The sequence below is a fragment of the Tetrao urogallus genome (genome assembly GCF_951394365.1).
Source record: "Tetrao urogallus genome assembly, chromosome: 6".
Classification (NCBI taxonomy): Eukaryota; Metazoa; Chordata; class Aves; order Galliformes; family Phasianidae; genus Tetrao; species Tetrao urogallus.
In genome coordinates this window covers 4,752,643-4,778,789 of record NC_136819.1, presented here as the reverse complement: position 1 = coordinate 4,778,789, position 26,147 = coordinate 4,752,643, and the positions used below count along the sequence as shown (strand labels likewise).

General features: G+C 46.4%; 1 protein-coding gene across 1 annotated transcript; it reads left to right on the top strand.

Moving 5' to 3' along the window:
* Window positions 1–3,162: 3,162 nt before the first annotated feature.
* Window positions 3,163–15,976, top strand: ZDHHC13 (zDHHC palmitoyltransferase 13; the record flags this gene model as incomplete). Its single annotated transcript, XM_079537205.1, is given in 20 exon segments — window positions 3,163–3,186; window positions 3,769–3,911; window positions 5,322–5,373; window positions 5,377–5,444; window positions 5,897–5,974; window positions 6,436–6,580; window positions 7,141–7,198; window positions 7,201–7,209; window positions 7,666–7,823; window positions 8,804–8,929; window positions 9,262–9,399; window positions 10,231–10,368; window positions 11,401–11,502; window positions 12,442–12,504; window positions 12,886–12,979; window positions 13,534–13,617; window positions 14,534–14,572; window positions 14,575–14,690; window positions 15,179–15,276; window positions 15,844–15,976. Coding segments are annotated over 20 exon segments (1,863 nt in total). The 5' UTR covers window positions 3,163–3,165.
* Between the last annotated feature and the right edge of the window lie 10,171 nt (window positions 15,977–26,147).

The following is a 26,147-nucleotide window of genomic DNA, read 5'->3' as shown; positions in this document are numbered from 1 at the left end:
GGTAATTTGAAGTGAAAGAGCAATGCTGTGAGTAATGAGAACATTATGCATTCAAACAATTCTTCAGAGCAATTTCTGTCACTTCTAACATTAGACATAGGTTTTTCTGTACTGTTTGACACTGGATTGTGGAAGGACTTTTATCTGTTTACTTGATGCAGAATTAGCTGCAGCTGTTGAGGACTTTACCCTGCAGATAACCTAGCTGCTGCATGTGAGAATTCTTTGGGAGACTGTTAAGCTCAGGGTAGGAAGCAATTGGTTGTGAGGTTTTTCAGGCAAAGGGCCATCGCTGGGTTAAACTCACATCCTCTCTGATGTAAGCATGACAGATCCTGGCTCTTCAGGCTTTCCTGCTTTCCATACGCAGTTTCATGTCTGTTTTGATGACTGCATCAGAATGAACTATGTGTGTAGAGGGATTTGCATCTGGCTGGAAAAGGAAGTGGTAACTGCACTGAGGCTTATACTTCTTATACATAAGTGATCCTGGGGGGAGCGTTAAAAAGAATTATCAGTTCTGTAAGCTTCCTGCTAACGTGAATGTCAGCAATGCTCTAAGCCACGTGCAACTGATGTCAGCCTTTAAAACTGAATCACTAAAAAGACAATTGAATGTAGACAGACAGAGTCTTATATGTGCCACATCTTGTGGTGCAGGCACGTTTGGATTTGTTGCCTTCAGAATGCCAAAAAGTACGTCACTATGTGTTCTGCCCTGAAGGGTTATTGAGTGTGTGTGTTAGGTTATCTTTGGCTCTGATATTTCACATTTATTGATACTGTGCTATCAATACCTCCAGTCAAATTTTGAGAGCATATGCCCCTGGGAATTCTAAATGTAAGGTTGCCGAGTTTTGTAACGCTGAAATTGATTTAACTTGGTTTAAAGCCAGTGGGAACATGCAGCAAAAACTCCTGATAATTCCTTGGAGCAGTAAAGAAGCTAAAAGTGTGGTATTTTAATACATTGACTTTGGACTCCTGCAGGGAGACAAGTACCAAAAGCCAATGAGCAGGGTGCAACAGGCTGGGCACACTCCAGAGTGCTGTATATCTACGAAGGGGAATCACAACCTTCTAGCAGGTAGCCACTACTGACTGCCAGTCGCCCATCTGTAGGTGCCGACGGGAGGCCTTCCCGTGTTTCACAACCTGTCCCTAGATAGTATTGCAATAAGATGGCATCGCTGAGATCTGATCTCCACCTTTCAGCATAAGGAAGACTGTTAGTTTATAACTCTTGATGCAAAGCTGAAGTTCGGTTCATTCCAACCCAACCTGTAAGAATGCTGACACAGTTCTACGGCAGACTGAAGCACACGCGATGCATTTAGGTATTAAACATAGAAGCTCCTCTTTCATAATCTCTAACTCTGTACAGCTCAGTAACTGGCCAGTTACTGCCTCAGTGCTGCGTGTAAAATGCAGTGAAATGTGGTACTCAGTTGTAGCTTTATTCAGTGACAACAGCAGTGCATATTGTTGCCTCATGGTGGCAGCCACAAGACATTTTCTGCTCTCAACTGTTAGTGTTCAGATCACTGCTGCCTGCTTAACACAGACCTGCACTGGTCCAGTTTAAATAATGCACTGTCTTTACTGGACGTGAAAAGTGATGTGCAATGGAAAATAGAACTGGAATTGTGTTTTTTTCTGCTACAGTTTGTTCAGGAAGAAAAGGCTGAGAGGGGAGAAACGACTACCTTTCTCTCTGTGTTCTCCTTGCCCTGGCTCTCCTAAACTTCCCTTTTGCATTATCAGCCACCAGCTGATAAGCTCAAAGAGAGTGACCGTGTGGAGTTGCTTTGTCCCAATGGGTTCTCTTGCTGACTAGCAGAAAACACTTAGCAGACCAGGACATCCCTAACCTTTACAAGGTTGGTTCTCTCAAAGATGCTTTTATTAGTTGAAAGTCAGCAGCCTGATTCTGTCTGATGTGCTCTGCTTTGCTTTGCTCATGATATGGCAGGAGAGCTGGCTCTCAATCATGCGTGGTTCAGTTTGGGATGAGTGGCAGTGCAGAATCCTTGGCCGGTGCCCGTGGGCTTCCTTGCAACCCGGGGCACATCAGCTATTGCCTTATCCCTCAGTGCCTCCCTGCTCCCGGCAGTGAGCAGCTGTGCACAGATAACTTGGAAAAGGAGCACATAGCTCCTTCACAGCTTCTTATAGATTAGCAAAAATGATGCTGGAGGTGAGGCCCCCAAGCAACAAACATTAAAAGATATCAAATTGAAAAGTGCCTGTGTACTGCTGTAAGCGCTGCTACCAACAGCCGTGTGCAGAGAATCTCTAACTAACTCACTAGTTAGCTCAACTAACTTCTACTTTAACAAATAACTTCTTGTACGCCAGGTTCTTAAACTGGAAAGCAAACTCTTCTTCAGTTATATTTTTGTGCATCCACATTCTGGTATCTGTTATCTATCAAGGTAGCAAAATGCCTCCCAAATCTTTGTTCCTCAGCTTCCCTACTGTGAGCTCTACATCCAAAGCATAGAAAACATTTTGTGACGCCAAGCTAAATTAAAGCTCTACGTATTTATGAAGTGGAGCTGCTTTGATGTCTATTTATGTTGCAGCTGTGCATATGGAAGGAAAATCTGTATTAACATGTCAGCTAGAGTTTGATTTTGCATTCATTCTGCAGTATCTGGATGGCTAGCCGAACTTGCAGCCCAGCAGTACCCACGCCTGTCCTTTCCGTGCTGGGAAAGCAAGCAGTAGCAGTGCATACAGCTTTCGGTACCTCTGTTCAGAACTATTTTCTCTTTACCAACTCATTCACCATATTCTAGTGAAAGAAGTATTTTCTGCTTGCATCAGGTTTTCACAGTCCAGATGTCTGAACCGCAACTTCCAAGCACTGGAAGGCCACGAGGTCTCCCAGCAGCCTGCTCTTCTCCAAGCGAAACAAGCCCAGTTTCCCCAGCCTTTCTTCACAGGAGAGGTGCTCCATCACTCTGAGCATCCTCGCAGTCCTCCTCCGGACCTGCTGCCCCAGCTCCTTGTCTTTCCCGTGTTAGGGGCCCCAGGTCTGCACGCACTACCCCAGCTGAAGCAGCCGCGCTTTGCCACCTTCGCGGTTCTCTCGGTAACTCGCGGCCCCGCCCCGCGTGCCGGTAACCAGAAAGCAGGAAGCAGCGGAGCTCGGCCGGCGGCATGGCCGGGGGCGGCCCGGCGGTGAGGGGCTCGCGGCTCGCGCTGGGGGCCGGCATCCGCCGTGGGACGGACGGCTGATGCCGAAGGGTCTTCCCGGGTTCTGGACTCGCTCGGGAAACCCTGGTTAATGTCAGGCCTGGGGGGACCCTGCGGTGCGTGGCTGTGTGCGGGGCGTGCTCTGCTGCTGCCGGGCGGCTTCCCGGTGCTGCGGCTCGGAGCGTGCGGGTACGGGTGGTGGTCTGTAGCGTGCCGTCGCTGCTCTGGGAAGGGTGTGCCGCTGGCAGCTGGTTTTGCACGGGGTCACTAAATCCCCGCGTAGTTCTGTCTCATAGAACGTAACGATGTCATTTCTGTCCTCCCACGTTTCCGCTCGGAGTGGAAGCTCCAAGTTTCGCTTGCGTTTGAAACCCACTTCCGTGCTTACACTGGACTCGTTCGGGTTGGAGAAGACCTGAGATCCCCGACCCGCCCGTACCGCGCCCGGTGCCCCTCGGTGCCGCATCTACATGGATGCACGTGGCAAGAAGGATGCCTTGTGAAGAGGGCGCTGTGATGTCCAGCGTTGGCACGATGTTTGCTGATGGCTGTTTTGTCACCCAGCAGTGTAAAAACCATTGCCGTGGGCCTCACCGACCTGACGTGCGCAGCTGCCGTAGCATCTGCAGAGAGAAGGATGTGCCGGTGCTGCCGGCACTGCAGCCGATCGATGAAGACCCTGGCACGTGTGATATTGTGAAGGCTACTCAGTAAGTGTTTGTCTCACCTGGGCAAAGTTTCTATTCCATGTGGGATTTTTTAAATTGAAAATGGTAGGGCTCTGTTGCCACCTGCTTGTCCAAGGGAAAGCACTTGAAGTGTATATACTATTATAAATCTTGTCATCATCAGCAATAACAACGTTGCTAGGTAGAAAATTCTACGTATCGAGGCTCAGACCAGCTTTTTTTGCAAAAACTCCGTTGAATGCAAAGCAGAGCTCTTGAGCAAGACTTACGGAGATTGAATTTTTCATGTGTGTGACGCTGTTTAAATTGGGAGATTGGGTACACTCTCGGCTGGGTAAGGAGCTGGCTGGAGGGCCGGGCACAGAGAGTGCTGGTGAATGGAGTCAAATCCAGCTGGCGACCGGTCGTGAGTGGTGTTCCCCAGGGGTCGGTGCTGGGGCCTGTCCTCTTCAATATCTTTACTGATGACCTCGATGAGGGCATCGAGTGCACCCTCAGTAAATTCGCAGATGACACCAAATTGGCTGGAAGCGTGGATCTGCCTGGGGGTAGCGAGGCCCTACAGAGGGATCTGGACAGGCTGGAGAGCTGGGCTGAAGCCAATGGGATGAGTTTCAACAAGGCCAAATGCCGGGTCCTGCACTTCGGCTACAACAACCCCAGGCGACGCTACAGGCTTGGGGCGGTGTGGCTGGAGGACTGCGTAGAGGAAATGGACCTGGGGGTATTGATTGATGCTCGGCTGAACATGAGCCGACAGTGTGCCCAGGTGGCCAAGAAGGCCAATGGCATCCTGGCTTGCATCAGAAACAGTGTTGCAAGCAGGAGCAGAGAGGTGATTGTTCCCCTATATTCAGCACTCGTCAGGCCGCACCTCGAGTACTGTGTCCAGTTTTGGGCCCCTCACTGCAAGAAAGATATTGAGGCCCTGGAACGTGTTCAAAGAAGGGCAACGAAGCTGGTGAGGGGTCTGGAACACAGGCCATATGAGGAGAGGCTGAAGGAGCTGGGAATGTTCAGCCTGGAGAAGAGGAGGCTCAGGGGAGACCTTATTGCTCTCTATAACTTCCTGAAGGGAGGTTGTAGTGAGCTGGGGGTCGGCCTCTTCTCTCGTGTCATTAGTGATAGGACCAGGGGGAATGGTTTCAAGCTACGCCAGGGGAAATTCAGGCTGGACATGAGGAAGTATTACTTTTCAGAAAGGGTGGTCAGGCACTGGAATGGACTGCCCAGGGAGGTGGTGGAATCACCGACCCTGGGGGTGTTCAAGGAAAGACTGGATGTTGCGTTGAGGGACATGGTTTAGTAGGAGCTATTGGGAATAGGTGAACGGTTGGACTGGGTGATCTTTTAGGTCTTTTCCAACCTTAGTGATTCTATGATTCTATGATTCTATATTTGAAATAAAGTCAGTTCTTTTCCTCATTTAAGGTATGGAATGCTAGAGCGGTGCAGAGAACTGGTGGAAGCAGGATACGATGTTTGACAAGCAGACAAAGAAAATGTGACTCTTCTGCACTGGGCAGCAATAAGCAACAGACAGGAGCTGGTTAAGTAAGCTCTGTAGCCCACGGGAAAGGATCTTGAGCATTCTGTCGCTATTGATCGTGAGTGCTGCCAGCCACAGTGTGTGGTGCTTGAGGGAAAAAGCTTAAAATTTGAATTTTAACACAACCACCTTTGTGAAAATGTCAGCGAGGTGTAGTTACCACACTTCCTTTCTGCGTGAAATTAAGTGGTACATGAAATCATTAGGTGTTCCTGGATTTGTTTCATTTGACAAAGATTACAACTGACTTTGTAAGGCCTTGCTACTTACTGCGCATTTTCTTACACGTTTTCTCAAAGCAGCATCCTGTTCTGCAAAAATATTGTCATCCATTTGCTTTTCTAGAGAAAACTTGTTTATTGCAAGCCGCTTGCTATTACACCTATGTTATCCTCAGCACAATGTTTTCGTGCTTTATTATGTGTTCCCTTATTCTTGTTCTGTTGCTGTTATACAGGTACTATATTTCCAAAGGTGCAGTAGTGGATCAGCTAGGTGGAGACTTGAATTCAACTCCCCTTCACTGGGCCATCAGGTGTGCTGCTTGCCATTTCCCATAATAAATCTGCTGGTCTTAACAGTAGTGTTTTGTGTAACTGTTGTTGTTGTTGTCATCTTAAATGAATTGATGGTGTGTGTTTCCTTTGCTGAGTTACACAGAACTTGACAGCATGTCCATAATTACACTGAAATCTGTTCTCTGATTCTTGGCAACTTTGCAGGCCGCCAGGTTGTGGTTATGCATGCATCTGTGCTTCAGGCAGACCTGCATTTTGAACTTTTCCCAGGGCAGTGCTGGTCAGACTTGGCTTCTTGGGTCCTACCTAGTTCTCTGATACAGACTTCGGCTTAAAGAAAAAAATAAAAAAGTTTCTTCATGAAAGTATAAGAACCAGAGATGATTTTTCTAAAAGAGTGTCTAAGAATTGTGAAGGTGACGCTTTCATTAAGATTTCAAGCTTTCTGTTATGGCTGTAGTCTCATATATCGTTACAGACAAGGACACCTACCCATGGTCACCTTATTGTTGAAGTGTGGAGCAGATCCCAGCCTTATTGATGGGGAAGGATTCAGCAGCATTCATTTGGCAGTGCTGTTTCAACACGTGCCCATTGTAGCTTACCTCATGTCAAAGGGCCAGGTACGTTGCCACTGTCCCAGGTGTTATTTTCTGTTCAGAAGTAGCTGGTTGTACTCTGAAAATGCTTTGTGGAATTTAAATTTTATCTCCTAAAGTACAAGCATGTATTTGGTATTTCCCTGTGCTATACGTGCTACATTTAAATAATTATGTGTTGATACCTGATCGTATTTTGTTCTTTTAATGAACCAGTTTTATGTACTTGAACATTCAGTTATGCACTTTATTCCTTTACACAAGGGAGATATTTATTGTTGCTTTCCAAAGTGGAATTTGTAGTATTTTTTATCAAGAGGGGACAGGAAATACTGTTAGTGGAAGGAATTCTGTAGATGTATTTGATTAATTTGAAGTCACTTTAATGGGCACTCAGCATATCCTGAAATGAATGCTGTTCAAGACACATGGAAGGAAGAAAAATTGTTTAAATTGGCTTCCTGGCAGGTACAATTTAGTTTCCTCTTGCTGCTGTGGTGTGGCTGCGTAGCTAAGAATCTGACCATTTAACTTTGTTTACTGAAATCCGTGATCATCACTTACTATCTTTTTCTTATTCCTAGAACATAGGCACAGCAGACTTCAGCGAACTTACGCCTTTAATGTTATCAGCACAAAAAGTTGTGGGCTAAGTGGGGAATAACTTTTAAAAGAATCTGTTGTCCACTCATTGCTGGGTGCAGTGCTGAATTTTTTCTTCTGGTTGTGTCACTCTTGTTAGAGTGACATTTTTTTCTCTTCTGCTTGTTGTAAAATACTACGTATCCAAGACATAGGAGATGATGAAGCAGCTAACTTGGTACAGTAAAGAGAGACCCACCCCCAAAAGAAACATCTTAAAGTAGTTTAGGTTGGCAGCTGGACCAGCTGGTGTATCATTGTGCTTTCCTAGAAATGAAGGTGAAATGAAGGATGAGTTCTGTTTTCTAAGCTTGGCTCTGTTGCTGATGAGCTTGTTGAGAGACAACACGTTTGTATCTGCTGTTACTTTGCTGCAGATGCTAGCAATGTTTTTTGTTAATAAAGTGTACAAAAGATTCCAATGCAGATGATGTTCTGTTTGTTAACTCTGTTTTCATCTAGACCAGAGCCCACAAGATTTCTACTAAAGTTTAACCCCTCCCTCAATGCTGTGGACAACGTCCAGAAGAACACTGCGCTGCACTGGGCAGTAACGTCAGGAAATGTTAGTGCAGTGGAGCTACTGCTAGAAGCTGGTGCTATCATGGACATAAAAAATGTCAAGGTACAATTTCTTTCATTGTTTCTGTTGTTTTCATCTGTGTAGTATTAATGGGTAAAATGAATATGAAGAAATACCTGAATCCCTTCCCCTCTGAATGTTCTTTGAAATGGATGGGGGGAATAAGGCAAGAGTTCTTATGCTTTCCAAAAAGAATCGGGCACTTTGCTTGTGGTGTGACACAAAGTAAGAATGTGGAGATGGTTTGAAATGTTTAGTGAACACCTGATCACTGCGTATTGTAGCCTTCACAGATTCTCCTTATTTTTTGTTTGCTTTGAGTCAGCTGTTCTCTACAGCATGGCCACAAGTAAAGCCTTCAGCCAGGTTTGTCAAAAATAATGCTGCTTTGTGTCTGGTGAGCCTTGTAAGATCTTGAAAAAGATGAGCGTGGCATCTTGAAAAGATCAGTGTCTGTCAGTGCCTGTTTGTACACTCAGAAGTGCGCGTCACGTGAAAGTCTTAGCCCTAAGATTTGTAAACTCTGGCAGGAAGAACTATTAACGTTGCAACTATTGATTCCCATAGAGATGCTTGCATAGTGTAGTAATTCTGGTTTGTGTGTTCAGCTGCACAGCTTTTCCATCTGCTAGTTGTTTTGCTTTTCTTTTAATATATGACTCCTAGAATGTTACTGTTTGGTTTTAAAAAGTTAACATAAACAAGAAAGCTCCCTTTCAGTAAGGGATCACATTCAGTAAGCTTGTCATGTACTAAAAGACTGTGTAGTGTTTCAGCTTAGGAGAGACAGTTCAGCAAGCGATTCGTGTGCACGCAGTTGATTGCAAATATCAGTCTTTAGAACTACAGAGCACCAGATGAAGCGTGTTAGAACTGCGAGTTTACTTTGCCTTAAAGAAAAATGGTGGGTTTGGGGAAGAGGCCAGTAAGTTCTTGTTTTAGTTCAGTTCATTTCTTGTTTCTGTTACAAAGGAAGACATTCATGTGTTAAGTGCCTAACCAAATGAACTTTGTTGTTAAAGGGAGAGACAGCGCTTGACCTTGCAATTCAAGCTCAGAATCGCTTCATCATTTATATGTTAATGGAGGAAGGAAGAATGAGAAGCAGAAGGAATAACAGGTTACTGAGAATGATGGAGAAATACGAGGTAATGTCACTAATGGAAGGAAAGCTTCAGCGTTCTGTGTTCAGAATAATCTGTAACTTACCTCCGTTCTGACAACAGGATCTTCTAGGCTTCCAAACCTGGACACTCAAAAATGAAATGTTTTAGAAGCACCTTCCTGTTCTTTGGGTGTTTGTTCCCCCCTTCCCCCCACCCCATAGTTGTTTTCCCTCCCTCCTTATCCTCTGTGTTTTGATGTGTCACTTTGTTGCCTATCTTAAGTCTCTCAGCATTCATTATTATATTAAGTGTATATATTGGAATAAATCCTGCTTGAATATTCTGTCATATTTTAACAGTGATCATTTTAACTGATGTTCCTGCTGCTGGCATCTTGCTTGACTGTGATGTGGGCCATAGGATACATAAGGAACTTAAGTTCTGATTCTTGGCTTTTGAAAGGATGCCTGCTTCTCATTCTGCTGGTTGGGATGGCTCTGTCTGTGAGGTTTGTGGATTTCTCTCTTTCTGTGTATTTAATTCTGATAGATGCAGTACATGGTACATAATGCAGTGTTCTTTTCAGAGTCTGCAGCTTCACTTAGAAGGTTTTTTGGTTTGTTTTTTTTTGCTGTACTGTAGAAAGGATTGTGTGAAGGATTTAAATATATGTACTTTTCATAATGATTTTGAAATGTGGTGTCTTTAGATGGTCAAAATTGTAGTTTCTGATCCTTGAGATCTGAGGAGAAAACAAGTGTTGAGGTGGCATGTTAGCTGGTTTTAAAGATAAAGAGGGTGTTACTGAATGCCTGCACCTGACAGAAGCTGAGATACCCATTTATGAAGTTTATAAATGTGCTTTATCTTAACTTTTCCCTCTGTATTTGCAACAGAGCAAATACAGTAGCATGAGTTTCAATGTACCGTTCCCACCCTCTGTGTTCCCCAGACCTCCTAGTGGTATCCTGAGCTGTTTTGTACATTTCCCATTTCTTACAGCAGTTACTAAATTGTGTTCCTTGAAATGTCAGTACTGTTGTTGTGTCAATAAATAGAGTTTGTCCTTTTCACCTAATGTGCAGCTGCTCGGATATGTAAAATTAGGCTGGAACAGAACACTCCTCAGTAGATGTTTTTCTGTATCATGAGTTCCTCTGTGCATCTGGCTAAAGCATGCTTCTGAGTGGCAATTTTGGTTTGCTTTAACAGAGGCTTAAAGAATACTGAGTGGAGTTTTAAAAATCAATTAAAAAAAACCAACCACGCAAAGTCTGTACTCCACGAAGTTCAGTTTTGGGTGAGAGAAAAATGCTCTTTTATTTTCATCTTCTTTCAGGCAGTTTGTGGGAGTCAAGAATCTGAGGTATCTTCCCACAGCACTGATGCTAAGTTCCGTCTTTTGGATGTCTGTGACGTGGTTTTTCTGGTTCATGCCTGATATCCTTTGCAATGCAGTAGAGCTTCCCTTTCACTTTCTAGTAAATGTAAGCCCAGTTGTGCAAGGAGTGACCAACAGTCCCAGCTGATGCCATGCGACTGCGAATGTCTGTTAAGATTACTTTACCTACGTTGGGCCAGGGTTAAATAGCTTTGTGTTTAAATGGAAGTTACAACAGACTGAAAATACGTATCTTCTTTTCTCTTTGACAGGTATTTGTGTGTAGTTCTGATGTTTTTGTTTTGTTTTTTAAATCTTACTGGGATATCAAAATGTCTTTGTTATATGCGTGGTTGTAGAGTCACCTGGAGATGCCATACATAGACCATATTCCCTCTTTGGGACCATCCAGTAATGTATTTTGGTATGCAGTAAAGCTGGATAACACGTGCATCACACACTGCAATTGTAAAAGCATCTCATTTCTAAATGACAAGGATTTGGCAATTGGTGGTATTCGTGCTTCTGCTTTAAAAATAAATAAAAACATCAGGCAAACAAATTTATTTGTATCCTTTGGAAGCAGACCTTCCGTTCTTCAGTCTGCATTAGTTCAGAGGTTATGCAGCATCCTCAGTGCACAGTGCATTCATTTCTACCTTTCTTTGAATAGGCCTTGGACTGACGAGTACCTCTATTTAATTATTTACACTCACTTTTCAGCACTGTGTTCTTACACAGAAGGCACCTGCTTATTTATTAAGTTTTGGGAAGGGAAGGCCGTTAGGGAGGTACTTAAAATGTCAATAACTGCTGCTTTGTGACGTTCTAAGGTTTTCTTGGCGTCGTCTAAATTAAACAAAAGCAAGAATTCTAACTGTAGGGGTTAAAGGTAGACGTTCTGCAGAAAATGATGAACACAGCAATATTCCTAAGGGTTGTGGCTTAGTGAGGTGATGTTTTGCTCTTTCTATCAAACCCTTGCTCTGTAGAAGTCAACGCCGTTCTTTTAGTTTTTGTGTATTGCTGGTGAAATACCACACTCTGATTGTAGAATATTTATTTGGCAAAACATAATGAGAGAATATATTCCTTAATCTAACTGTTACATGTAACCAATGCCATTGTTGAGATCCCTGTCATGTTCAGCCTAGTGGGTCTTCTTTATTTTTTCTATAAAGCCTGGAGGACTGATCCTGGATATATTAAGTCTTCAGAAAAAGACAAAAAAGAGGTAAGCTGACAAGCTGCACCATGGTTGCACTTCTGATTGACTCATTTATCATCAAATGTATCTTTGAGAATTTAGTTGTATCATCAAGCAGCGTAGGTTGTTGGATGATAAACCCAACCTGCTGTGGGTTTATCTTCAGCACCTTGCTGTTATTTCCTGGCCTCAGTCTTCTCATTGGAATATGAGCTTCAGCCAAGCATGGTACGGCCTGGTGCCTTTGCTATAACCTATGGCATAAAGTCACAGATACTTCACTTAATAAATAACACTCTTGTAAGGTTTTTGTTCTAGCTGTCTCTGGTGAGAAGGAGGTACAGTGCTTTCCTAAGGTTGTCCGTACTGAAGGCTAGCAATGATGAGCATGTTCAGATATTCAGTATTTTCTAGCTGTGTTTAACAATGACAGAAAAAGGAAATGCACTACCGGTCAGTAGGAGGTTACTTGTTTGCTCCTTTAAGCTAGTGACTGTGACAATGTGTGGTTTACAGTCTCCTTTTGTTCTCCACGTGGTTATGTTTCTCCTGCTTGCCAGGGAGATTAAACTGCAATTTTAACTTTTTTGACATTGTGGCCACAGAACTAGTGAATATTGGCTATCTGGTGCCTACAAAGAAGCACTGAGTGCTTATCAGGGCAAGATAGGCAATACTTACCAGTCTTTTTGCAATGGTGTTGAAAAAGTTTCTGTCCTCATCCCTTTTGAAGTCTGGCTGCCTGTGTGGGGGTGGGCTGCTTTCCTAAATAATTCAATGTGAGTGAGGTTGCACGAGTCCTTGCCTTCTTGTGGACCTTTTCTCTGTTCCAGAACCGCAGGTATTTCCACGTGTTGTTGCTCGGCACTCCAAGTGCTCGGTGTCTGCAAAAGGCCTCACGTACAAATCTTCATAGGTCCCATAAAACGTGATCCAAGTGCACGCAGAAACTGTTCTGTCTTTCAGAACATTGCAGCTCTAGCAGAAGCAGGGTGCTTGGACTTCAGAACATTCTGCACGTCATGTCTTGTAAGTAAGGTTTTGATATTCCTTTGCTTTTTCGAAACCTGTTTTTCAGTCAGTAGTAGTTCAGTACAATACCTGTTTTTCTCCTTGTCATGCGAGTGCTCCATACGCTGCTTGTTCTGGGCTAGATTTCATTTTCTCACTTCTGGTGGCAAAGCAGCTTTCAGATTGTTGGGTTTCATTCGTAATTAAAAAAAAAAAAAAAAGAAATTCCATCTTTTTCTTTTTTTCTTTTGTAAGATTTCTCACCTGTGTTCTGTTTTGGAGGCCCACTATATACTAATAGTTATAAAATATGCTAGTGCCCATGAGGTGATGCTCTGAGCTTTGGTCAAAGCAGCTGCTTTTACTCTGACTGTATTCCTTTCCTTTGTGCTCAAACAGGTAAGGAAGCCTTTGAGATCTGTGCACTGCGTTCCTTGTGATTCATGTGTAGCCAGATATGATCAGCATTCTCTGTGGATTGCACAGTGCACAGGTAAGAGTCTTTGCTTTATCAAAGCTGAAAATTTCATGCCTTAAGAGATGTTGCAGAAATAACATTTATCTACTTAAAGAGCAAACCTGATGCAAGAGCACACTGTAGAGACTGCAGGGGTTACTGAGAGTTGCCCGAGAGTCTTATCTGATAGAAATCTATTTTTTTAAGAGCTAGCAGTTTTAGGACACATCAAGGTGAAGCAATGAAATGGAATAGTACAGGTTTTTCAGTCTTCCAAGACAACTGTGCAGTGCATGGGCAGAGCTGTGTTAGCATAATGAGTCCCTGTCCAGCTAACAGGGATGTGCTCTAAAGAAGAGACAAATGCTGGCTGACTTTACCAGAACTGATTCTATTATATAAACTGAAATGGCTTACAGGAGAAAGTTGAGAGAGATCTGCTTTGTCAAAATGTCTTGAGGACAGCAGAGGTAATAGTAGGAAGTGCTTTAGATTCTTCTTTTTCCTGTAAAGTGGAGGAGAAATACAAGTACTGCAAAATTCTTAAAATGTCATGCTGGTTTTTTTCTTCTTCCTTGACTCGAATGTAGGTGTTGGGAACCATCATTACTACCTGTTGTTCCTGTCTTCCTTAACTGTGACCAGTGTCTGGCTGCTTTATCGAAGTCTTCTGTGTATGTATCAGTGAACTTACTTCAATTTAGCTGTCAGGGACCTGTGTATGGTTTTTATTCCTAGCTAGCATAACTAATTATAACTGCACAAATGGGCAACTCAGTCTAGTTCCATCCTCATCTCGGGAGTTGGAACTGAGTGATCTTTAAGGTCACTTCCAGCCTAAGACATTCTGTGGTTCTGTATTGTAGAAATGTATTGTATTTCTAATGTATTGTGGTTCTGTATTGTAGAAATGAGTCAGTGTTCTACTTGGAGTAAAATGAACCAGGTATGGCAGTGGTGGACACAGAGTGAATGTGAGTTGCTTTCCTGTGTTTCAGTGTGGTCTTAAGTGTGCAGAAGTACAGTGTTTTCTGTTTTCCGTGTTCACGTGAACAGGGGAGGAAAACCACTTGATTGCTGTACTGACATAACAGCAAAACCTGTACTGGTTTTGTATTTTTTAAGACACGTCATAGGCTTTGAGCATCTCTTAGAAATCTACAGGAGCTGAATATTCCAGTTTATTTAATAGTGTGAAAAGTATTGCTTTCTTGTCATTGTTACAGTCTTCTTTTGTTGGTGGTGGTGTTTAAGACAAATCCTAAAACTAATAATTAGTGTGCAGCAAAATTTCAGAAAGCTGGACGATGAGAGGTACTTATTATTTCAATATCACTAGTTCACTTTAATGTAAAAACAGAACAGAGTGTCCAGCCAGCTGTTGGAATGTTCCCTCTGTGGATTATGGACACAGAAAGTAAAGGTTGTGCAACGAGAGCAGCAAGCAGTGGCGTATCCATGTGAGTGTTTTGAGTGGGAAGTGGTGTTTTGAGAGCACACTGCTCTACAACACTTTGTGCAAATATTCTTTGCTTAGTGCAGGAGTGGTCAATGTTAGAAAGGTAACGAAATGATTGTGAACCTTGTCAGATTGGTCAAACCACTGCATAACAAGTTACCATGCAGATGGACATGGACGTACTTCACGCAGATAACTTCTTGTTCTCCATGGCTGTCCTACATCTTCATGCTAGCCTGCTTCCATACTGTATGGGCTTCGTTGTGGCTAACTATTCAGCTCTACCAGGGATTATTTTGCTTCAGTTCACATTCCTCTCGTCATGAGCTACCACATGAACATGCTTCCCTAAGTGATGTGTTGCCTTAAAGGCATTGCACCTGCTTTCCTATTCTGACGTCATATCTGGGTGCTCCCCTTAAACCTCAGAGCAGTCCTTTCAAGTTTCACAGGTACGTGTGCACTTGTTATTCTGATGTTAAAAGTGGGATCCATTCTGCAAAGCATTTCTATATCTGAATTCTAATGGCACTGTTGTCAAAAATTCTAGCCTGCTGTGTGAGAACTGTTGAGTCACAGCCTGAGCCACTGATTGAGCCCCTGGGGAAAGGACTGGGTCAGCCCTGGGAGCACAGGTGAAGGCAGTTCAGCTGTGTGACTGGAAGGGGTGGAGCCTGGCTGCACCTCTCTTAGACCCCAATGAAGGGCTGACTGCCCCTGGGGAAGGAGCTCTTTCTGGAGATCCCTCTCTTGTGGAGTTTTCCCCTTTTTCTAAGATTGCATTCTTGGGACTGACCTCACATGAGAGAATGAACCTCCTGATGGAGAGCAAATCTTCTAAGCATCCTGTTTCACTCAGGAGAAATCCATACAAGTAAGTGCTGTAGTGTGCACTGTTTCAGCTGTGTTTCCCTTCAGTTCTGGCCTGCTTCGCTGCTGCAAGAATGCCAAACCTGAGCCATCTGTGGGCACGCTGGTCACGCCTGTTCTGAGTTATGCCAAGGGGAAGAGAGAGGCAGGGAGGACAATGTCCTTGAGTGTATTCATCATTCTCTGTGTCTGTTCTTTAGGTCTAGGGGGGGAACTTTGTTACGAACCAGCCCTTTCTGAATTCTTTTAGCTTCATAAAGAAATTACTACCAAAGTTTCCCTGTTACACTAAAAATCTTTATTTCCTCATGTGCTAGCAGATGAAATCTTCCTTAGCGTTAACTTCAAATATTTGAGTTGAACTCCATCTTCTGTCCCTATTAAATGTGACGCAGGTTAAAAAATGTCAACAAAGGAGTAATGATGAATAGAACATTGTTGTGTTTCTTCTCTTAGAGCTGTCTTTGCCGACAGCTTTATCCCTTAACTACTGCTTCCCTAAGGATCACGTATTTTTAATGCCTGCTGTTGTCTTTTGTAGGTTTATTAATGAGTATTTCTCATTTTTCAGTCTTGGATGCTTCCAGAATCTTGCAGACTTCTTTCAATGCAGATGTTTTGGTATGGTCAAACCCAGTGGAGTTGGCTGGACCAAGCAATACAACGTTCACGTGATAAAGAAGAAAAACGTTTGCTCTGTATGAATTCTTGCTTGATTTCTAAAGCTGCTGAGCTGTGTGAGAAATAAAACTGGATGTTTTGTTAATTTTTATATTCTTCCAAAATCTGCTTGTTTTTATTTTTTTATTGTTTAAATATTAAAACTTTCTTGTGTAAGGGACAGCAGATGTGGGTATGAAACAATTACTGTGCCTCTTTATGTATAGCATGAGCTGACACTTTTTGAAATTTTATTTGAAAAGGTGACGCTAAATATACTTCCTCAAAGGGTTGTTTTTAGGGCAGAATTTGGAAACTTTGTTAGTACCTTTTGTATTATTTTGCAAATAATAAAATTGCATTTGAAAAATGAAGGGGGAAGTTCAGACTTCAAATTCAATATCAAAATTGGCCTGTAAGTGGTTATCTTAGATTGTGAACACAACCTAATGACGCTCTGTATTTGGGTGTTTTACTTGTGACAAAACAGAAATTTTAATGCTTCTAAGAATATTTTACAGGTTGAAACAGATTTGTGAGATATATGAGCAGGGGAGTGTTTAAGAACAGATAAGCACAAAGCCATAAGTAAAAGCCTGTTTGCCTTACATTTTGCTTGTGCGTATGCCCTGTTAGCTTCTGGAAATTGATAAGGAGATGATAGAAAGTATTAGCATGTATGGAAAAGACAACTATTCTCCCCGGCATGCACAGATCTATAACAGCTGCCACATCAGTCATGTTCACAAGATGCGAAGGCTGCAGCATCGTTCCAGCGTGGCAGGCTGGGCGGTGTGTTGGGAGTCAAAATACTTCATAATAAAAACTGGCAGGGAAGCAGATTGAGATCAGAAAACCAAAGTTCAATGCTGTCTAGAACTGACAGTGCAGAATAAAGCAGTGTAATGAGACAGCGTTCTTGCAGATAAGGAATGGGAGGTATCATCTTCCCCCTGAAATGCAGTAGTTGTGGCACCGTGGGACGTAAAGCACAAGCAAATTGAAGTAAACAAAAATGTGAAGCAATATGAGTGCTTTATTTAGCTTGAAAAATGTACAATAACAAAACTGAAACACTGTATTCTAAGAAAGCTTGCTTTTTCTTCAGAAGGCTCTCCCTTTTAGAGGGAGAATTTCAAATTCTTCTGAAGTATGTGTCCAAGTAAATGATGTCTACTCTGTCCTAGTGGAAAAATGTCGAAATCTTCAAAACGCGAGGAGGAAGCTGGCCTAGATCAGAAGACCGTTGTGACAAGCTGACCATTTTGCTTCATAGGGTATGTCGGTCTGAATGAGACACCTCTGACCCTTGTGATTCATGGGGTAGCTCTGTCTGAATGGGACAACCTGGAGGTTTTTACTTACAATCTCCAACAGCTGTAACATTCCCTCCGCCCTTCTCTGTCACATCTGTCTCCCATCCCTTCCCCCTTTGGACCTAGTATAAAGACCAGGTAATCAATCACACAAATCACAGAATGGCCCAGGGTTGGAAAGAACCTCAAGGATCATGAATCCCCAACCCCCCTCCCACACGCAGGGCCACCAACCTCCCCATTTAACGCTAGACCAGGCTGCCCAGGGCCGCATCCAACCTGGCCTTGAACACCTCCAGGGACGGGGCATCCACAGCCTCTCTGGGCAGCTGTTCCAGCACCTCACCACTCTCTCTGTAAAGAATTTCCCCCTGACATCCAACCTAAATCTCCCCTCCCTCAACTTCAAGCTGTTTCCCCTCGTCCTGCAGTTGTCAGCCCTTTCCAAGAGTTGATTCCCCTCCTGTCTGTAGGCTCCCTTTAGGTACTGAAAGGCTGCAATGAGGTCACCCCGCAGCCTTCTTTTCTCCAGGCTGAACAATCCCAGCTCCCTCAGCCTGTCCTCACAGGGGAGGTGCTCCAGTCCCCTGATCATCTTCGTGGCCCTCCTCTGGACCCTCTCCAACAGCTGCCTGTCTTTTTTGTACTGGGGGCTCCACACCTGGATGCAGAGAGCTTGTTCCCCAGCACGCTTCTGCCCTGCTTGCTCACTTGGAGTCCATCAGGAGCCCATATACTGAATTTCTCTAAGGCCTGCCCGAGACCAAAACGCCCAAAGCCTTGATCGAGACGCCATCCCCTAGCCAGTCATTTACCTGACACGTTCTCCTTCATCTTCCTGGCTCCCAGCTACCCACCAGAAGGGCACAGGAGAACTCTGCCCACACCCCTGATCCCTTCAGCATCTTTCGAAGGGATGCAAAGTCCTTTTAAATAATTATTTAGTTTCCTCATTGCAGCATCCTGGGTCCCAACCTGAGTGACAGTAGAAGGAGAGCAGTCTTGTGGCTTAATGAGCCACAGACGAACCTTCCCGATGCCTCTAACACATGTCCCTGGAAGAGATCACGCCTCATTGGAGCGATTATCCAGGTGGCAACTGGGAGCCTCAGTGCTCCCCAGCAAGGAGTCCCAGGTTACCAAGTCTCTCCGCCCTTTTTTGGTGGCACTGGTATTGATGCAGTGCCTGACGGGCCCCGCTCCCTCTGCCTGTTGCTCCCTGTACTCTCAGTGTGCTTCTCAGGGCATGAGTTTGGACTACTCTTTGCTATCCCTCTCCTGCAGGGAGAGGGCCTCGAATCTGCTACTCAGGGACACTGTAGGGGACATTGCAGGGGTTGGCAATGCTGTGGGGGCTTGGGGGCAGATGTTTTCTTCTGCTTTGAGCGGAGATGAGGGTCAAACCCCCTTCCTCTCATGGGCTGTCTAGATCCCTGACCTGAAGGTAAGCAGCTGGATGGGCTACTGCCACTTGCAGGGACTTTGGATAAGGCTGCGTTTCTGCAGTGGAAGTGGGCTCACACCTCCTCCTATCTGTCTCCCTCAGATATTCCCATGCGCTCCTAAGGCTGCTGATTTCTTGCAGCAGCCTGGCCGTCTGCTCCAGCAGCTCCTTGAGAAGGATACACCTGCAGCCAGGTTCTTTTAACTTAACAGGGAAAAGGGATAGGCAGATGGGAGCTGAGCTCAGGGAAGGAAAGCAGACAGCAGCAGCAACAATCTATGAAGGAAAGCTTATTTTACAAACTAGGATGTGGGAATGCAAGATAACGCAGTATAATACAATCTAATTGAAATTGAGACTGATGAATCAAATAAAATAGGAGCGAAAGAGAGTTACTGAGAGCGAGTCAAAACTGAAGAGCCTGGTACATCTAGGGAAGCAGACACCTATCCCCACTGCAAGGCAGTAAGAGATCGCCCAAGAGGGAAGGGGAAGATCCCATGGCTTCCGAGATGTGCAGGGACAGGTGCCTGGAACAGGAGCACGAACACTGTAACTCCCAGCGCATGGCACGGTGTTATGATGCAGAATACCAAAAACCAAAAGCCACAGAGCCATGAAAGTGCAGTGAGATATTTCCTTTATTGGAATCTAAATGGAAATCACAATGAGCTGGGTGGCCTACTGCTTCTCTTCTCCAGTGCCAGACAAGTCCATGTACCGCAGCACCGCTGCAGGTCGTCCTACGGCCCAGCGCTGTGGAGGGCAGTTCTGCCCAACCCCGTGACGTCTCTACCCCCCAGCGCAGCTTACAGCCACTGTGCCCCAGCCTCCATGTTGAGCTGGGGCCGCGCTGCCGCCCCGCCCGCCATTATGAGCTGGGCCGGAAGGCCGCACCGGCCAATAGCTGCAGGCTGCTGCCCCGCCCGCCATTATGTGCCAGGCAGGCCCGCGGTATAAAAGGCCGCTGGCGCAGCCCCACGGCATTCACTGTCTGCACTGTCTGGCGACAGGGACGAGAGGCAGTGGGCGCTACGGGGTCAGGGGCAGCTGTCCTTGCAGACCCCAGCTAGGAGTGACCGTTGGTGGCCTTTGGCCACAGCTTTTGGAGGCCGAGGGTCTCCTCACATCCCCGTGACCATGCTGCGGGGCAATGCGGGACGGGGCCAGGCAAAGCAGAGCAGCCGGCCCAATCCCGGCCGGGGCCCGGCACAGCCCCCCGCCTGCCCTGCGCAGCGGGAGGAGCGCGGGCGGGGGCTGGAGGCGCTGCGGGCCCAGCTGGAGGGCGAGCGGCTCCGCTCCCAGGAGCTGCAGCGCCGCTGGGCCGCTGAGAGACGCGAGCTGCAGGAGGCGGCAGAGCGGGAGCGGCAGCTCCTGGCCGACGGACTGCGCTCCACCTGGGAGCGGCAGCAGGCGTCAAAGCGTCAGTGCCTGCAGGAGCAGAGCCGCAGGCAGCGGCATGCGGAGATCCACCAACTGCTGCAGGAGAAGGCGGCCCAGCTCTGCCAGATGCAGCAGCGGCTCCAGCAGCGGCGCAACAACACCGTCCGCCAGGCACAGGATCTGCTGCGGCAACTGGTGAAGGTGCTGCCGAGTGTCAACTGCAGCAGCGAGTCCCACCAATTGCGGCAGGAAGTCCAGCGGCAGCTCTGCAGAAAGTCCTGTGGAGAGCAGGCCGCCCACGTCCTGCGCCTGGAGCGTGAACTGCAGGAGCAGAGGAGACGCTTCCTGCATTACATCCTGGAGCACGGTGAGGGGCAGCCGCCCACCTTCTGCACCGGGGCCAGGGCTGCAGCCGTTGGGCCGTGCACCCAGCAAAGGCCGGCCTGCCATCAGGCTGCAGCAGAGGTGGGTGTTCAGGCTGCAGAGCAACAAGAGGCCTGCCCACCTGAGCACATGGAGCTGGAGGCGCTGCGGGCCCAGCTGGAGGGCGAGCGGCTCCGCTGCCAGGAGCTGCAGCGCCTCTGGGCCGCAGAGAGACGCGAGCTGCAGGAGGCGGCACAGCGGGAGAGGCAGCTCCTGGCCGACCGACTGCGTTGTGCCTGGGAGAAGCAGCAGGCCCAGGAGGAGCAGCAGCTGAAGGAGTGGGAGCAGCGGCAGCGGGCGACAGAGACTCACCAGCTGCTGCGCTGGAAGGAGGCCGAGCTGCACGCAACGCAGGAGCTGCTGGAGCGGGAGTGCGATGCGGCCCAGCACGTGGCTCGCAAGCTGCAGCAGCTGCTGGCTGGGGTGCTGAGGAGCCCCCATAAGAACAGCAGGGTGGCCTGCGCCACGCTGTCGGACATCCTCAGCAAGCTGGCCTGGGCGATGGACAGTGAGCAACCTGCCCGTATCCGCCAACTCCAGCATCAGCTGGAGCTGGAGAGGAGGCTGTTTGAGCAGTACATCCTGGGGAGCTGGGAGGGTGAGCCCCAGCACGTGGAAAGCCACAGAAGGAACTGCTCCCAGGACAGAGAGGTGGGCCACCACCGTGCAGAGCAGGGCTCCAGTCAACTGCCTGTGAAGGACACTCACGTCCAGGTGAGATGACCCTGAGAGAGTGGGGGTTGTTCAGCCCGGGGGGAGAAGAGGCTCTGGGGACACCACACAGGGTCCTTCCAGTGCCTGAAGGAGGACTGGGGAAAGCTGGAGAGGGACTTGTAGTAAGGGAGGGTAGTAGTGATACAACAAAAGACAATGCCTTGAAAGTAGAAGAGGGCAGATCTGGATGATATAGGAGGAGGAAAGACTCAGCACTGTGAGGGTGCTGAGGCAGTGATACAGGCTGCCCAGAGAGGCTGTGGATGCCCCATCCACCCCTGGCAGCGCTCCAGGCCAGGCTGGAGGCACCTTTGGACTATCTGACCTAGTGGAAGATGTCTCTGCCCATGGCATGGGCTTGGAACGGGGGAGTCCTGAAGGCCCCTTCCTACCCAAACCATTCTGTTATTCTATGATTTTCTGGTTCTAGGTGCCAGAGATGGCCAAGGAAGACCTGGGGCTCCCAGGCAGCACAAGCAGCGAGCTGCTGCTGCTGCAACGAGACCCGAGCAACCTGGAGAGGCAGTGCCAGGCCCTGCCGGCTGAGAACCACCTGCTGAGAGAGGGACGCTCTCCAGAAGTGTGCGAGGAACGGCAGAGGCTCCAGCAGGCTGCGGCCAAACTTAGAGTGCTCAGCAATTGCCTGCAGGAGAAATGCACGCAGCTCCAGGAGATTTGGGAAAAGTGGAGGCCACACAGAAATCCCAAACAGGAATGCTCCAACCCACAGGAAGAGTTGGAGGAGTCAGAAGGGCGGCTGATGGCAGTCTGCAGCCTGCATTCTCGCGGACGAACATCACCGCTAATTCGAAGGTTCTTAGCTCGTCACAGCTACAATCCTTTGGAGGGCCCTAACGAGGACCCAGAAAACGAGCTTCCACTGACTGCTGGACAGTACGTTTACATCTTTGGAGACGTGGATGAGGATGGCTGGTTTCTGGGAGAGCTGACGGATGGCACGAGAGGACTGGTCCCTTCCAATCTGGTGGAAGAAGTTTCAGATGATGACCTGGATACAACCGTGCCTCCAGAGCTTCGTGATCTCCTGCTGGATACCGATGATGAAGAGAGACTAGGCAGCAGGAGCAGTGGCAGAGAGTGATGGTCACCATCCAGAAACCTGTGTCCGCCTGCTGGCTGAGCCTGGGGGACGCAGATTCCTCTCCACAAGACAGCAACATCCCATCAAAATTCCACTTTTCTGGATGAAGACTGCCTCCTGCTCCACTTGATGTTCAAGTGGAGCATGGTCCATCGGCAGCAAGACCTTGAACACTCATCAGTTGTATGACAGAGAATTTACTACACTGGACTGGACTAAAACACACACACACACACACACAAAACAAAGACAAAGCAAACAAAAAAACACACACACACACACAAAAAAAAAACAAAAAAAAACCAAACCCCCCCTCCCCCCCCCCCCCACAAAAAAAAAAAAAAAAAAAATTACAATAAAAAAATACAAAACAACCAAACCCCAAAAAAGTGTGTAAGCTCGTCTTGTTCTCTGGCAGTCCGCTTTTGTCAAGGTACGAGGAAAGGAGGAGGCTGAGGAAAGCCTCCAAAGCCTCTCTCCAGCGCGCTACCTACAGCTATCAGAATGGAGAGAGAAAGGAATCGTCACTGCTTGCTTCTGCTCTTTGGGGCGCCTGAAGTACTTTGGAAGGCCACACTTTCTGAGCACCACAGACATTCTGTCCCAAAGCAGCTGTTTGACCGTTTCCCTTGGGTGACAAGGCATAGCGCTTGCAGCGTCTGAAGGCACGGACTCAGACGCAAATCCAAACCCTTAACTGCAGGTCCTTCCATCCTTTATACACACGCTGAAGCCCCCCCTTGTAGTTTCCCATCCATCCCTACGGGTCAGCAGAGCGCTTAACAAGTCTCCTTCACGTCTAGACACCAACTGCCCAAACGAGTGCGTGCGACAATGCATGCGGCTGGGGCCAGCGCTTTGTGCAAGGGAAGCTGCCCGAGAGCTGCACGTCAGGGAGGGACTCCTTGGTCTCAGGCTCTGCTTGCTTTTCTGACTGACTGTGAGGAACACTCCTGTCCAGTGAGACGTCACTCTGAGAGAGTGGGGATCTGTGGGAGAGAGGAGGGTTACATTCCTTGGACGTTTGTTTCTTAAGTGTTATAAGATTAACAATGCATACAAAAAGAACCTCCTGTTTATCCTTAGACGCAAACAGATACCATTTGCTCTCTGTCTTAGACTCCAGACTCCCAAGGTTTCACACTGATAGGGTCTATCAAGGAGTCTCATAAACTCTTTGCTGACTTGCTCACGGTTACATCTTCCCCCACAGAAGGAAATACTCTAAGCACTTTTGTTCTGTACAGCATCAGGGAACAGGATGGTCACGAGCTCCCTAAACTATGAGAAGGTCTGGCTCGCATTTCTCATGGATGTCCTGCAACAATCTCTCTCTCTGCATGTAGAAAAAAAAGGGACTCTCAATAAGACATATTTCTTCCGCCCAATTCTTTTCCTCTCGCCAGCTTGCGGCACTGAAGAGGTGGGAGGCAGCTGTGACTTGCTGCCGGGCCTTGCCTCTTTTGGATATGTAAGATGGATGCTCATCTTGGATATTTTGGAAACTAGAATTCCATCTCATTCTGCTTTGAATCATGACTTCTGTAGGCCTCTACCATGTTGTTTGATGACACACAAATTATTTGTATCTGATTCAAGTCAAGACCTGAAAAGGAATCCCCCACTGTTGACTACATGAGCTCCTTTCTCTGTCTCCCCTGCCCCTTCCCTCCTCCTCCTCCTTATCAGGCCTTCTGGGATCAACACGTTTCTTTATGGGCTGGTTGCCTCAGGTACCAGGTAAACACACATCTGACACAAACTGTGAAGCTAGCTAAAAGCTGAAGTGGTCTACAGAATCAAGACTTCAAAGACATTGAACACAAACCTAATTCCAAACAGCTTCTAAATACAACAAAATCCTCTGCTGCAGACAAGTATTTGCCAACAAACTGCGGTATGATGGCAAAACAAGGTCACTCCTCAACACTGCACTGCTTACCTTGGTATGGAACCCATTTCCGGCCTTTCTTTTATCGACTTTGCATTATCTCAGTTAAACATAAGATTTCCAAGTCAGGAGAACGGGACCTGATGCCAAACTTTAAGTGTCACTGTCCAGCAGGTACAGTGTAATATGAAAATCACCAACAGTGGTAGAAGAAATGGCAGGGAAAAACATTGTCCTCTCGCAGGGCACTCCTACTTTCATTCAACATCCCCAAACAACCTACAGTTTCCACTCTTTTATGTTCTTAACACCACATCCTGACAACATGGTGGGGGGGTCACTGTGCTTTTTTCTTTATGACTTTTTGTTTGTGTAGCTTTCAGCATAGGACCTGAGGGGCTCACACACATGCACATATCTGTCCTGAAGCTGACATCCCAGGCAGTTTTGCTTAAAACAGGCAAGCTTCCTGCTATCACAATCACACCCAGCCTAGCAAAAGTTGCACTTGACTAGAAGAGAATTGGTCACAGTGGGCATAGAGCTGAATTACACACAGCCAGAGAGAAAAAGAAAACATCAGTAATGCTAAAATAAAGACAGAATTGGTTACTTGAATGTTTCTTGGGATGACTCTGAGGCAATTGTGTCTCTGCAGGCAGCTCCTGCTATCTCACTTCTGCCTGCAGCCATTCTCACCAGGATAAAACACGCTCCATCATGTCACAGGCACAGCTCTTCCCCAGCAAATTTTTTATACTCATGCACAGAGTGAGACCGTGTCAAGAGAACAATGTCTGTTTCCACTGAAATACACTTATGTCAGGGTTGGTGCTGTCAGAGATGCTGGGTAAGGGACGTGATGTGCAGAGATTTCAATAGCTGGCATTTGAGCCACGCTTTCTGAATCTAATCCTAAACTAACTAAAACACCTACGAGGGTTTAAGTGTGCATAGTTCAAGGAGAAATAGGATAAGGATGAAAATATATGTAGATGCACACAACATAGCTGTTTTGGAGGATGAATGAAATTCACCATGAAATTAACCACGCAAAATAAATATAAAGCAACGTGCAACAACTCCTTAGATAAACATAATATCCTTAAGTTTTTTGAAAGCCTTTTAAATCACCAATTAGAAGTCAGAACACAAAAACTTGACTAAAAATTTACATTCATTACTTCCACCCTACTTTCTTTCTTTAATAACTTGTCATCACTTTAATGAAAATTATTACATTTAACTAGAGAATAAGAAGTCTCCTCACTGCTTTCATAAACTTATTCCAAATATCCTTTTGCCTCAGTTCTCTTTTATGTTATTTTTTTCCCCACAACTGTTGCCTTTGCTTCGGCAACCCCTGATTAATGTCCCATCGTAAAGTGCTCAGACAGCCCCGGCCAGTTTCACACGCTTTTTATGGCACCAATGTGGCGTTTATTGCAAGCAACACACTCTTATAGCTCTCCCCTATATCACAGTGCTACCAATCACACTTGCAACAGTTATCTGTGCCCAATAGACGTGTGGCATGTCTTGTCTTGCCATGTCTCATCATGGTTTCTCATGAGTCAAGGAGCTCCTGCAGAGCCTGATGACTTCCACAGCCCCCCTTTTACGTATTCCGTTAACCATGCAAGGGGCCCCCGCAGATCCTATTACACCTGGTGACCTTGACAGCCCCTGCTTTACGTATTTCGTTGACTACATCTCTAACTTGCGTATTTTGTTAACTACACACAACCTCCTCTTACACTCTTTTTTTTTTTTTTTTTTTCTGCCTCTTCAAGGTTCTTTCCACATCTTTCTCTTTTCCCTCTCCTGCCTGGCCCTATTGTCTCACCCTATTACTCTTCCTTTCAAGTCATCAGCTCAATAGCTCTCAAATGTTTAGACCAGCTCAGCCTATCATGCTCAAAAGTAAAACAATCTATGAATT